The sequence below is a fragment of the Enhydra lutris genome, unplaced genomic scaffold (assembly GCF_002288905.1).
Source record: "Enhydra lutris kenyoni isolate GAN:26980312 unplaced genomic scaffold, ASM228890v2 scaffoldscaffold86, whole genome shotgun sequence".
Classification (NCBI taxonomy): Eukaryota; Metazoa; Chordata; class Mammalia; order Carnivora; family Mustelidae; genus Enhydra; species Enhydra lutris.
Window position 1 is genome coordinate 2,200,929 of NW_019154170.1, and position 13,643 is coordinate 2,214,571.

Below are 13,643 nucleotides of genomic sequence, written 5' to 3' on the forward strand. Positions count from 1 at the left end.
TCCAAGCTGCCTTATAACCTTCGTTGGTTGAACTGGGCTTCTGCGTTTCTGTTTTAACTTGGAAACATTTCTCTGGTTCTCCGGGCTCATGGCCACTGAGGTCGAGACCACAGTCTTCCCCTGCCCTTGACCCTCTCAGCTTTGCTACTGCCTAGGCAGGCCTGCTTTTTATCTTTTGTCTTGTGCTTGTAGAGGAAAAGAGCAGTGGATTCCGGTTGAAGCCACCAACATTGATCCACGGCCAGGCACCCAGCGCAGGTAGGTGCCCACCTTTTAAGGAGGAACGTGAAAGGGCTGTCTCTCTCACACCCTAGCTGCCTGATGCAGGCAGCCCGGGCGGCATGCTCCGGGCTCAGCCTGCCCTCTAGGTCGGCTCAGTTCCCTGGTGCATGCACCCTGAAAAGCCACTTTCAGGAGCCCATCAGACCAAGGAGATTGTCCCCACCGTGAGCCCTCCACCACCGAGGATGAGGGTGGGTGGGGAGGGAGCAGACTTGGCTTGGTGTGGGGCTCTGTGCCCAGCAGTAGCTCACTTGGTTCAGGCTGTGTCTCCCGAGCATCGCGGCCCTAGCGTGCCACGGAGAAGGCCTCATTAGCAGAGTGGCCACGATCCAGTGGCGTGCCGCTGGGGAGCAGGGCCTGGCAGTGGTGCAGAGTTGGAAGCGTTCTCTTGTGCTTCTTGCCCAATCTGTGTTTGGCAGATGGATTTTCTCGGCGTGGCACTTGGAAAAGCAGGTGCAAAGGGTATTTTTATGTGAGCCCGAGCAGAGTCCTAAGCTCTGGGGGGCTGCCTGTGGTTCTCTGCTTTCCCTGTACCATCTGCACTTAATGCGTGAGGACAGCTGTCCCTTGGTTTCCCCCTGTAGCATTACTGTACTCACTGAATTAATTTCTGGAAAACCCCTGAGAGCCAGTACGGGGCTGTGTGTTTCTGCCCACGAGGTCCAAGGGCCCCAGGCAAGCCAACCTCTGTTCTCAGGTCTGCCAAGCCAGAAGCCCAAGGAACAACAGCGGAGTGTGCTTCGCCCGGCAGTGTTACAAGCCCCACAGCCAAAGGCACTCTCACAGACTGGTAAGAAACGGCCCTGGCACCCAGGCCCCCATGGCAGGGTGTAGAGCATTCCTGAAGCGGGCACGGGACAGCTGTGTTTTGACACAGGTGACTTCGGCCATATCTGCTGAATGCACTCAGAAATAGAGCCGGGGAAGCAATTCCTTAAGTCCACGGTGAGCCCAGGGAGGACAGAGCGTGGTCCCACCGTCTCCCTGTGGCACCAGGCCAGGGTGACTGGCATGCTTTCTGCACACGCTGGCTTCATAAAAGTGGGCTCCCTCCCGAGTCTCTGCAGTCCGTCCCAGCAAGTTTGCAGGTCAAAGTCGGCCCTGGGTGTGCGAGAGACGTGAAGGGTCATTCGGGTCATGTGTGCAGTTTCACCTGATTTGCCATCCATAAGCCCTGCCTCTCCCGCCGTATATCCCTGGTCTCCACACAGCTCGTGGTGCTCACTGGACCCTTAATTTCTTAATATTCATGAGCTTTTCTTGTCTTCCTCCTGGTCTCTCCCTGTAATTCAAAAATTCTTCGTCGGAAGCAATCGACATCCCGCATGAGGGAAATAGTTCTCTCTAAAGAGTTCCAACAGGAAAGCTTTCTGGTATGCTCTGCTGGCCAGTAAGCCAGATTGAACTGTGCGTGTGCCACACGACCCCAGCTAGTCACAGGGAGAAGTCCGCAGACTCGAGATGTTACGAGGAAAACCGTGTTTTCTAAAACTCGTAATTGTTCCTTGTTCAATATATGTTCTTTTTCTCTTTTTTACCTTAGTTAGCAGTATCGCTTCTAAGTCCACTGAAAATTCCTTTGTGGAATAAGCAATAAGATACTCTCATTTCTGTCAGGTTTTATTTCTGGGTTCGTTTGGGTTTTTTTAATGCAAGAATTTTCTTTAAAAAGGAGAAATTACACTATTGGTCTAAATGGTAGAAGGGAGCACTCGAGGTCCCATGCTAAACCCCTGTGACCCCCCCTGCTGTCCTCTTGTCCTTGCAGTCCCGAGCAGCGGCACCAACGGGGTCAGTATCCCAGCAGACTGCACAGGGGCCATGACAGCGACATCGCCCGACAACCCGGCACGGAGAAGTCCCTCTGACGAGGCACGAGCACTTGAGGTGTGTCTGTGCTGGGCAGGGAGCTCGTGAAACTTCTCGGAGCTTCGCTGAGTGTGTGGACAGTTACCTGCTCTGAGCGGCACGGTGGGGGCGGGTGGGAGGCGTGTTAAGGCTTTCTGGATTTGCTCAGCGGTGTGCGTGCGCAACAGCAGCTGATGTCCATGGTTGTTAGAACGCCTGGGATGGTCTGTCCGCTGTTCCGGAGTGCGGCCCTGCCCGGGCCCAGCACCACCCCGCTGCAGGTGGCCGACGGGCACTCTGCCCAGCGGCCTCTGGGGAGTCCCTGAGTCTGGGGAACTGGCTTCCATCGATGAGGTCTTGTGCCATTTTATACGGAGAGATGTCTGCCCTCCCCATTTCCACACCTGAAGAGCTCAGGGATTCATACGCGTGAGCCCGTTCTAACAAGAAATCTATCGGGGGGGTCAGCTCAGCTTTTTTTTTTTGCGGGGGGTGAGCAAAGTCTAGGGTTCTGGGTTACATAGGCCAAAAGCATGTGTTTTCTAGTAGTGGTGCCCGGCAGCTGGAGAATGAGGGGCATGTTCTGAAGAGCCTGCGTTTGCGGGGTGGGGGGGCAGAGGCAGATCTGACGTGCGAGCTGCAGCACCGCACCGAGGCTTCTGGACACAAAGCCAGGTTGCATGTGTGTGTGTTTCTCCTCAGCCGTTTCGGCAGCTGAGCTGCTGCCTGAGGCTCTGTACCCTCCACCTCCCCCTCGCCCCCCGGAGATGTTGGAGCGCACGTGGTGGAGACGATAGGCTACAGTTCATTTTTAGAACATCCCTGAGCAAACCCCCGCCCCGCACCCCTCAAACCAGTTAGCGGAATTAAAATTAGGGACCATCTCTGCAACCTGCTGCTACTTGGACACTTGGATAGCTAGGGCAGCCGGCGCAGCGGGTCTGCTGCACGGCCGGGAGCTGGAGGGAGACCGAGAAGTGGCCTGGCCCCGCCGCCTCCGGTGTCCCTGGTGATGCGAGGACAGGCCGCACCTGGGCAGCGCCAGCCGCCCAGGGACCCGTGCCAGAGGAGACACAGCGAGCAGATGGAACGACGAGAGATGGCCCGTCTTGCTTCTCGGGGCTAACCTGTCACTTCTTTTCAGTTGTCGTCTTGTTTGTGTTTCTAACTAGGAGAAAGAGCCCCAGAAAAATGAGTCTAGCGATACTTGTGAGGAGGAAAACTGTGAGAAAAAAGAGCAAGTTGCACAGCAGGCGTTTGTGTTCGGGCAGAACCTGAGGGACAGAGTCAAGGTGTGTGACCAGAGGCCTGAATGAGCGCTTGCACTCCTGGGTCGGTCTGTTCCGCCTCCTCCAGGTTAAACCACAGGAACTCCGCTTTTCCTTACAAAAGGGCGGGAGGTGGAGACAAAGACCGTGCCTATGCGCTTGTCCTGTGACTCATGGTGCTTCCGGTGGCTTCCTGTGTTGCATGCCCGCCATCCCGCACTGCTCCACTCCCGGCACACTCCCCGGCGGGCTCCCCCGTTCTCCCGGGAGCAGCAGACAGAGAGGCAGCCGAGCATGCCTGTCCCTGAGAACCCACATCTTCGGAGCAAAGGAGACAGACAGCATGACCTGATGCTTTCAGCGTGGCCGGAGAGATTGTTGCCTGACTCATGGGCTTCCCTGTCTTGGCACTAAGAAACGTGTAGACCAGTTCATTCTCAGCTGTTGGAGGCCTGTCCTGGGTGCTCTAGGGTACTGGGCAGCGTCCCTGACCCCCATCCTGCAGGTGCCAGGAGTATCCCCCTGCCCACCATTGTGGCAACCAAAAGTGTCCCTTCGTAGTGCTGAGGGTTCCCTTTGGGACAAAGTTACCCTTAATTGAGAATTATTACCTTATTTTATTAAGGCAGGGCAGGTAGAAAAAGAACTTTCCTCTCCATCGGCTGCCCCCAAGGGCTACTGGTATAGTCTGGGGACTTCGAGGCAGGGGTGGAGAGCATCTGGCAATGGCAGGGGTCTGGGCTCAGGACCCCGTGCGCTGCTGCTCTGGGAGACCTGAATGGGGCAGCACTGCCTTTCCAGCTACCACGATGGAGCGTCCCTCTGGGCCATTTCCAGCAGCTCATCTGGCAGGAGCTCCTTGAAAAGCCTGAGAGACAACATCAGTGGCTGTGTCTGGGGACATCTATGGTTGTCACAACTGGGGTGTGGGCACTGCTACCCATCCAGTGGGCGTAAGCCGGGGATGCTGCCCAACAGCCCGCAGTGTCCGGGTGACATCAGGGTGGCGCCCCCCCGAACAGCGGTCTAGCCCCGATGTCCATGATGCTGAGGAAAGGGAATGGAAGTCTCTCTGGCACGTGGAAAACATCAGGCTGTGCCATCTGCCTTCTCCAGGGCTCACTGTCCAACAGAATCACACAGTCCCACGGGTGAGAAATAGGCATTGCTGTCGCACGGCTTTAGCCGAAGTAATGAGCCCCTTAGGGGCTGCTCGCTGCAGGGAGGAGGACACAGGAGAAGGAACGGCCTTGAGATCCACCCGTTTTGGGGAGCAGGGTCCTGGCCTGCACTTCAGGTCGATTCTGTTCCTAGAGGTTAGGGGGATGGCTGCCCTGAAATTGGGGTGGGGGGCCACATCTTACAGAGGCCCAGGGCTCATGTGATCTGTGGCCTCACAGTTACATGCCACCTTCTGGGTGGGGGCGACTTCCTGGCACCCCGAGCCTCTGCTCTCACTCGTAGGACGAGGTTGACGATACCCACCTCTCAGCGTTCCCAGGAGAATCCCATTCAGTGGTACGTTTAACAGAGCTGACATGGCAGTTAGCTAGCATAAAAGAAGCCCTTAAGAAACAGCGCTTTCATTATATTCATAATAAACCCCTTAAAATACCGGATTTGGAAGCGTTTTATGACCTCTCGTTACAGAGCATTAGTGAAAAGGGCAGTAAGATGCCAACCTGAGGATTTGGTTTTGTTTCAACAAGGTAGAAAAAGTTTCCTGATGCCTTATAAACTGTTTTTATATCTTGACTGTTAAAAGCAGAAATGGTGAAGTTGATTACAGCCCCCCCCCACCTCTTGTGTGCACACACGTGTGCGTGCACGGGGGCACACACGCACACACACACACACAAGCTGTGCCATGTGGCCTGGTGTGGCCTGGGGGTATGCAGACGGGCGGAGCCAGAGAGGTCCTGAACAGCGGTTGTCTGAGCAGTAAGTGTTGCCTCTCTGTTTCCCAGCTAACACATGAGAACACTGACGTAGCTGACATGGAGAATGCCGGACACCCCAGTTCAGAAACGCCAGCCGCGACCAACTATTTCCTTCAATATATCAGCTCCAGGTGCGTGTCTTAGGCCTGGTGCCCAGCTTCAGAGCAGCCCAGGGTTGTCCATCACCCTGAGCTTGGGGCCCGGGGAGGAGACAGCAGCTGGACTAGGAGCCAGCCCGGTCCTTCTGGGGGGCAGGATGGAGGTGGGGGGTGGGAAGCAGATTTCGCCAAAATCCTGCGCCCCCCTCCCCGGCTCCTCCCTTTATTCCCACTCTGGGCACAGCTGTGGAGGGGCCAGGATGGTAGGCTTCGATTCGACAGACAGGCAAGGCAGGACCCCAGTTCTGCTTGGCCCCCAGAGTGACCTCTGTCACCTGGATCTCATGCCCAGAGCAGAAGTCAGTGGGCCAGTGGCTGGTTGGTTGCCTTCTGTTACCTCCCGGGTTCTAACCTATGAGGACCCGTTACCCTGGATTTGGGCTCGCCAGTGGCTAACACTGCTGGTGGTGGTGCTCGAGGATGGCCTGGATGCCCCATGGGTATTTCAGAGAGAAAGCATGTCCCTGCCTAGGAGACAGGCCGCCAGACCGGATAGAACATGGGTTTGGACTTCAGGGAAGCCTGACATGAACGGTGGTCACCAAGCTCACACTTGGCTGCCCGGACCTTGATGAGCAAAGTGCATTGGATATTGTTTGAAAGACACGTTTTTTTGCACTGTAGCATTTCCCAAGTTGGGATGCGCTTATACCTGTGACACTTTAAACTGGACAGAATGTGATGGTGACATCAACTCCGAGGTCATCCCGTGTCACTGCCAGTGTCCAGGGGTGGGAGGTGCGCCCTCCTTTGTGCAGGCCAGGGGGCTGGTGGGTTCTTTCGGGGAAGTAAGTGGTGCCTGGTCCGACCTCTGTGATCAGCCTCCCCGAGCTGATGTCCTCAGTCACCCCGATGTGACCCCAGCCTCGAGGAGGTCGGGGATGATAAAGTGGCTGTCAGGCATGTCATGTAGTACCCACACACCGTGGACCCTTGGAGGTAGGAGCCAAAGGTCTGTTTACCCGTCAGCACAGCCTGACTCAGAGTCTTGTGAGCACCTGTCCCTGGAGGGCCTGGCCTGTCCCCCACAGGGGAGGCTGAGCAGTGCCTACAGCCGTGCTTTCTGCACCAGGGGTTGGCCTTTACCCACTCTGACCGTGCACACGCGTGTGCAGCACCGGCGAGTGTGCCACCGGCCTGCCCTGCTCCCATGGGGAGCCCCACACCCACAGCGTGCCTTTTCTTCAGTTTAGACAACTCGACCAATAGTGCCGACACCGCCAGCAACAAATTCGTATTTGGCCAGAACATGAGTGAGCGCGTGCTGGTGAGTGGCCCCTATGGGGCCTGTTTTTCCTGGGGCCCCAGGGCAAGGGACATGTGAATATAGCTGCCACTTTGCCTTCTATAAAGTGGGGATGCTTCCAGTTGCAAGAGAAAGAAGACCCAGTTCCAACTTGGGGGCAGGGGTTTTGCACCAGGAGGCTCTCTAGGAGCTGGTGTACGAGCTTCCTGCCTTTCTTCTACGCCGGCTAGCTAAGCCTCGTCCCAGGACCAGCTTCCCCTTAAGTCAGGGGCCATGCTTCCTCCCGGCCGAGGCCAGCTGCAGTGATAATCATCAGACCAGAGTCCTTAGCCACGTGCCTCTGAGACCACCCTGAGACACCTCTGGAGCCAATCCCTTGGCTCCCCCTTCAGCACCCCCGTCCCTGACCATGAGGCTGCAGCACGGAGAGCGCTCTGGGGACATGGCCTTGAGGGGCCCCTGCAGTGCCCCAGGTGTCTCCTGCACGCACTGTGGCCAGGCTGTCTCCCATCCCAGAAAGCCTGGCCAGCTTGGGATAGGGTTCTAGAATTGTTCGCCTGCTTCCTTATCTTTGTTCCTTTTCTTTCCTTGTTGAATGCGTAGAACCCCACTATGTCTATTTTGAGTGTGGTTAAGGGGCCGTTTTGTCCGCTTTGTTATTTCCGTCTTTGTCTCAGCCCGTGTCACTTTGGGGGGTCTCCTGCTGCTTTTCTCGAGTGTCAGTACAGTCCTTTCCCTGTTTAAAACGAGACGGTCCAGAGATACACAGCTGGTGGCACGCACCTCCCTGAGATGTCAGGGGAGGCCCCACCTGCGGACTTGGACGGCAGTTTACCTAGAGCGGAGAAGGGCAGATTGGGGAGGACGGAGCTGCCTGTTTCGTGAGGGTGCTTTTCTGCTAGGTTTTACCACCAAATGGTGCTCAAGGATCGCTGTGTGGAGACACAGCCACAGGCTGGAACCCACCGCCTGGGGAAGGGTTGTCTGATCTCCTCTGCCGGGTCTGGGTGGGTCCCCAGCGCCGGGAAGGAAAGGGCATCTGCAGGAAAAAGCCCTCTGCCTGGGAGGCAGTGCACATGCCGGCAGACCGGCTTCCCGTTGTGCTGCGGCGGCCTGCCAAGAGCGCCCGCACATGCTCTCCTCCCCGTGTGCTTCCGTCCCCCGCAGAGCCCGCCCAAACTCAATGAAGTCAGTTCAGATGCCACCAGGGAAAATGCAGCTGCTGAGTCCGGGTCTGAGTCCTCATCCCAGGAGGCCACCCCCGAGAAAGGTATGTCGCAGGGGCACTGCCCATCCCCGCTCAGGAGGGACACGGGCCCCAGCTCACGGCCACATTGGTAGCCACATGAGATCCCCGCACCGGGGCGGAATTGGAAAGCCGTGGCACTGGCTTTCAGCGGGCAGAGAGGGCCCTTGCTCCTCCTTAAAACAGAACATTCGGGATGGCTCTGGGGATAGGGTTGTGGAGGTGGCTGTCCCCCTCCCTTCTTGCCCTGAGGTGGGGAAGGGGAATTCCTCTTCAGTGCTCTGTGGGAAGACTCCTGTGCCCCATCCTCTACCAAGTGAGTGGCCGTGGGCGATCTGGAGCCACGCTGGCAACTGGCTCCTCGATGGTCTCCCGCAGCATCTGGGCCAGAGCGCTGTGTGTGTGGGGTTTGCTCCACATCCCAGGAGCTGGCACCCTTGAGACAGAGGCAACCCTTTTGTTCTGCCTGCTGTGAGGAACACATACACGCACACACACCCCCAGCAAGTAAATAGTCAATGTCGTTTAGCTAATAACATTTCAGAGTCCCTGGCCGAGTCTGCAGCCGCCTACACCAAGGCAACAGCACGGAAGTGTTTGCTGGAGAAAGTGGAAGTCATCACCGGGGAGGAGGCGGAGAGCAATGTGTTACAGGTGAGGCGGGTCTGGTCGGGGGCATCTGGCTGCGGTGGGCCTCCTGGCCCTTCGGTGGTGATGTGAGAGGCCAGCCGTAGCCCCCAGCCTCTCTGTGCACCTGAGGGGTTGGACCTGTGTCCTCCAGGCATGGGGGCCTCCCCGTGCAGCGACGGAAGGGCCGGTGCCCCATGCTCCGGGGCCTTGTGGCGGGGCTTCTGAGAGCGGAGCCCTAAGGGTCTTCTGGTCTCGCTTTGGTGTGGAGCGGAAGGATCTGTTTTGAGGCATTCTCGGCAGTTCAGGGAGAAACTTGTATCGGGCCCCCAGAATGAACAGCTGTGATGTTGGTCATGCTGGCACCCTGTGTTATTTTATGAGGGAACTGGGATCCCGGGTGCACCCCACACTCGTCCCGCCTTTCCTCTGCTTCCTGCTTCAGTGTGCCTTGTTTATCTCCTTTGCGCTGTTGTGCGCGTGCATGTGTGTCCGTGACCTGTGTGTGTAGAGCATCGGAGAGTTTCTGATGCAGCATTTCAAGAAGTACTGTTCCTGCCCACTCAGCACGGTTGTGAAATCGCTGTGAGCAGAGACGCGGCTCGGTGAAGACCCGCACACTTCGGTGAAAGGCCAGCTGGGGTCCACGTCGCGTGTTCTTTGGCTGCCGAACGGTGCACTGAGCCGGAAGATGCATACTGTGGAATTGACTTTGCCGTGCACGGTCCCGTGGTAGTTAGCGTGTTCACGTAGTTAGGGAGCTGCCACCACTATCACAGTAGAACATTTTCGTCCCCCAAAAGAAACCCCCCATCAGCGGTCACCTCTCAAATGCCCTCCCCGGCCCCCACGAGCCCCCTCCCCGTCCGTGGAGAAGCCTGTTCTGGAAATGTTGCCCTGTGGACTCACGCCCCACACAGACTTCTGTGTCTGGTCCCTGCCCTGAGCATCGTGGGCTCGGGGACTGTCCCCAGGGCGTCACCGAGGGACGTGCATAGAGGGACATTGAGGTTTCCGGCTTTTTAGCCAGTGTGAATCGTGCTTCCGTGGACACTGCGTGCAGGCTCGTGTGCGCAGACGCGCATCACTTCCCTCGGGTAGAGCTCTAGGACGGGGGTCTCTGGGCTGCACAGCGACTCCACATGTAACATGGTGAGGGACGTGTTTCCGCAGCAGCAGCCACGCCACGTGTCATTCCCGCCAGTGGCATGTGAGCTGCTCGGTGCTCCACCCCATCCCCGGTGCCGGCTCTCACCCGGCTCTCGATGCCGTCCTCGTGAGTGCGAGCTGCCGTCTCATTGGTATCTGCTTTTTATCTTCGGTTCCTTAGTGATGCTTTCGTGCTCCTCGGACAGTGTAAAATTCATCTTGGCTGGAGGAGAGGATGCAAAACTGGCCAAGAGCCAGACGCGCCCCCTGCGCCAGAGTTGGCTGGCCTGCCCAGCAGTTCACACAGGCCAGGTCGGAGGCTCCCCGGAGTGGGTCCACGCTGGCGTCCCCCCAGCCAGGGCCCCGCTCACTCGGAGGACTGCCTTGTGTTCCAGATCCAGTGTAAGCTGTTCGTCTTTGACAAGACCTCGCAGTCGTGGGTGGAGAGAGGCCGGGGGCTGCTCAGGCTCAATGACATGGCATCGGCCGATGACGGGACGCTCCAGTCCCGACTAGGTGAGTGCAGCGCGGTGTCTGTGCAGAGGCCCGGGATGGCACAGACCTCTTCCCGAGGCCCAGGAAGGCAGGATCCCCACGCGGGTCCCCACCAGAGAGCCCCAGCACCCGTGGCCTGCAGGCCCGGGCCCCATCCTGAGGCCCTCGCTGCTAGCTCTTCCGTGACTGTCCTCTTTATGAGTGTGACGGTAAATGAAACTACCTACTTAGCAACTCTTGAACGTGTTTTCTAATAATTAAAGTGCTGGTGGTTTTATGATGGAAAGGGAAAATAAGAAATCCAACAGCCCCATACAGCCTGTGGTCCTTGCCACACACCTTCCCCAGCCCATCCCAGCTGCTCCACGCGTGCCTTAGCGGTGGGCCCACAGGGCGCAGGGGCCTCAGGGAGTGGACACGGGGTGGTCAGTGGGAGCCCAGGACCCCACCCGCAGCCTCCCTGAGCTGGCCACGCTGCTGCATCTGGGGCCCCGGGTTGAGGTGGGGAGAAGTTGGCTGGCGGGAAGCCAAGGTGTCACCGCCATGTCCATGGGGTCAGGGCACTTGCTGGGAGGATGGGCTCTGATAAACCAGGCAGGCTGACGTGGCCTTGGGTAGATGTGACACATACTTCCAGAGAAGGAAGAAGGTCTCAAGAAGGTCTGTACCCTCTTTTTCTCCACTGTCTGTCTCTGTCTCGCTCTTGTTGGAAGCTCTAAGCAGCCATTGGCCTCAACATTTTTTCTAAAAAAATTGCAGAGTAGAGGCTGGGGCTCGGCCTGTGAGTGGGACAGTCAGGGGGCATCTGCCTTCTAGGCAGCGTGTCACATGACAGTGTCACAGCCCCCAAATGTCCCTCTCTGGCCCTGCCTCCCACCTAATCATCCCCCTTCCCCAAAGGAGCCGCCATCCTGGCACCTGCTGGGTGGACCAGCAGAACCCTCCCCGTGGCGGACGTGGCTATGAGGGAGCTGGGTGGTACGGGGCTGGCCCCCAGCATGTGGGGCTCAGCAGACAGGTGGACAGCTTATGTGGACCTTGAGAGAACTGCGGGGTTTCGCCCTCGTGGTGTTTTCCTTTCCAGAATATGTCCGTTCTCCTAGCTGGCTGTGGGGTGGGGGTCGGGGCCCAGGGCTGAGTGGCCTTGTCCGTCGCAGTGATGCGGACCCAGGGCAGCTTGCGGCTGATCCTCAACACCAAGCTCTGGGCCCAGATGCAGATCGACAAGGCCAGCGAGAAAAGCATTCGCATCACAGCCATGGACACTGAGGACCAGGGCGTGAAGGTTTTCCTGATCTCCGTGAGTAGCCCTGGGGACGGGACAGGCTACTACCGACCTCCTGGGGAGAGGAAGTACCCGGCCCGGCCCCTGCAGGACTGCAGTAAGCACTGCCCCTCGGGGGGTGCTCTGCACCGGTGGCGTGGGCCAGGTTGTGAAGGAAGAGGCCTCTAGGCCGGCCAGTTTCCAGAGGGGTCCGTGGAAGAGAGACAGGAGTGGGCCTGCATCACCACGGGCCTTCCCAGCTGCGAGCTCTGAGTCCCTGGGAAGGACTGGCCCGGGGGCACCTGGAGCTTCGGTCCACTGTCCCTGAGCTTGAGGAGAGAGGGTTAGGCTCCTCCCCAGACTCCACCGGGGACTATGGGATCCCATCACTGGGGGGCAGCAGCCACCCTGACCAAGAGATCTTACAGCCCGCCACTTCCCTCCGCCTGTCCCAGGCCAGTTCCAAGGACACGGGCCAGCTGTATGCAGCCCTGCACCACCGCATCCTTGCTCTGCGCAGCCGCGTGGAGCAAGAGCAGGAAGCCAAGATGCCTGCCCCCGAACCTGGGGCAGCCCCATCCAACGAGGACGACAGTGACGAGGACGTCCTGGCTCCATCAGGGGCCTCTGGAGGCGGTGAGCCAGCGGTCCCGGCCCTGGCGGGGACTGGGGAACCTGACCCCAGGGGACGGGGCTCCAGCCAGGGCCGGGACCTGACGCTGAGGCCGCTGCTTCCCACAGGTGCCGGCGAGGAAGGGGAAGGGCAGACGGCCGGAAGCACATAGCGCCGGGAGCCGGCCGCCCGAGAGCCTGCTGCTTTGTCCGTCTGTCTGCCCATCCGCCTGCCCCAGCCCGCCGGCAGTGCGGAGGCGCGGGGCTCGGGAACCACACTCCCCGCTGGGTTGGCCACAGTTCGGATCCGCATGTCCCGTTCAGAAGCAGACCCGGGAACTGCCTGAATGTGGTTTGGGACACGAGACCTCATCATATTGATGAGCAAAACGAAAAAGAACATTTCTTCCCTCCCCCTCCTTTGAATTGAAATGGCACATTAAGACTTGTCACGGCTTCTCACTGGGACTGGGACGCCTTGTTTCTTCACCCCCCCTCCTCATGTCCCGGCCTCTCTGCCGCCGCTGCCCGCCCAGGCCACCGGGTCTGTCCACACGAGTATAAACACTGGGCCTGCTGGATGCTCTGTTAACTACCGTATCCAGTTTCCCACACTCTGATCCGGGGCTTGTATTTTTAGATCTTTTTCCCCCAAGGCTTTGTGTTTGGTTTCTGAGGTTAAGACTCTCCTGTGCATTGAGTGGGCACAGCTCCGTCCTGGGCCACGTCCTCCTCCCGCCTGAGCTCCTGGCCTCTGTGCTGGGGTGGGGTCAGGCCCCGACTTGTTCCCCACCCAGGCTTGCTCCAGGGCCGGTCATGGGTTATTGAGGGGTTGGGCTTCAGACGTGCAGAGAGCTTATCTAAAAACAGGGTCACTGGACCTGGGAGGGTCCCTACCTACCCCCCTGCCTTTCCCCGTCATGTCGGTCACCCATCATCTGGCGCCCAGGCACAGACCTTCTTGCTGCTGGCCATTCCTTGCCCAGCCCTGGACGATGTCACTGCCCCCGAAACCATCCAGGACCAGGGGCCTCTGTGAGAGGCAGAGGAGGGAACTTAGCAGGGCCTTTGGGCGGGGGGGGGGGGGGGGCTGGTTCCAGACAACCAGCCGTCTCCCACACTCGCTGCACACACAGGAGCGTGGCCAAGAGCCAGCCGGCCTTCACCCACCTGGGGCGGCATGTGAAGAAGGGCCCCGTGTACAGGGCTCCGAGGATGTTCCGAGGACAGTGCCCAGCCCCACCGTCGGTGAGCAGAAGGCTCTGTCTCCACAGCTGTGCCGCCCACACCTCAGCTTGCTCGTGCGCAGCCTGGGCCCCGGGAAGACACCAAAGGCCCTCCCAGCAGACCCAGTCACACTTCTCTGCTTTAAGCCTTAGCCAACTAGTGACAAGTAAAACCAGATAACGCCCATGTGTTTTGGAACATTTATGTAAGATTGTCATATGAAATGTATTTGGGAACTACATTAAAACTTTTAACTAAAACCCTGGCCTCCCGCACGCCCC

General features: G+C 58.5%; 1 protein-coding gene across 9 annotated transcripts in view; it reads left to right on the forward strand.

The window, feature by feature from the left end:
* Positions 1–13,640, forward strand: part of LOC111161669 (RAN binding protein 3) — a 53,180-nt gene extending 39,540 nt beyond the window's left edge. For 3 of the 9 annotated variants that reach the window (XM_022525452.1, XM_022525455.1, XM_022525460.1), the window contains 12 exons: positions 193–258; positions 980–1,072; positions 2,051–2,169; positions 3,303–3,422; positions 5,366–5,469; positions 6,685–6,763; positions 7,910–8,012; positions 8,518–8,642; positions 10,160–10,280; positions 11,417–11,559; positions 11,979–12,159; positions 12,265–13,640. In XM_022525452.1, coding sequence (XP_022381160.1) covers positions 193–258; positions 980–1,072; positions 2,051–2,169; positions 3,303–3,422; positions 5,366–5,469; positions 6,685–6,763; positions 7,910–8,012; positions 8,518–8,642; positions 10,160–10,280; positions 11,417–11,559; positions 11,979–12,159; positions 12,265–12,308 — 1,298 coding nt within the window. In that variant the 3' untranslated portion in view covers positions 12,309–13,640. The remainder of the gene's footprint in view (positions 1–192; positions 259–979; positions 1,073–2,050; positions 2,170–3,302; positions 3,423–5,365; positions 5,470–6,684; positions 6,764–7,909; positions 8,013–8,517; positions 8,643–10,159; positions 10,281–11,416; positions 11,560–11,978; positions 12,160–12,264) is intronic. The other 6 variants (XM_022525453.1, XM_022525456.1, XM_022525458.1 and 3 more) reach the window with 4 other exon arrangements.
* Positions 13,641–13,643: the final 3 nt, after the last annotated feature.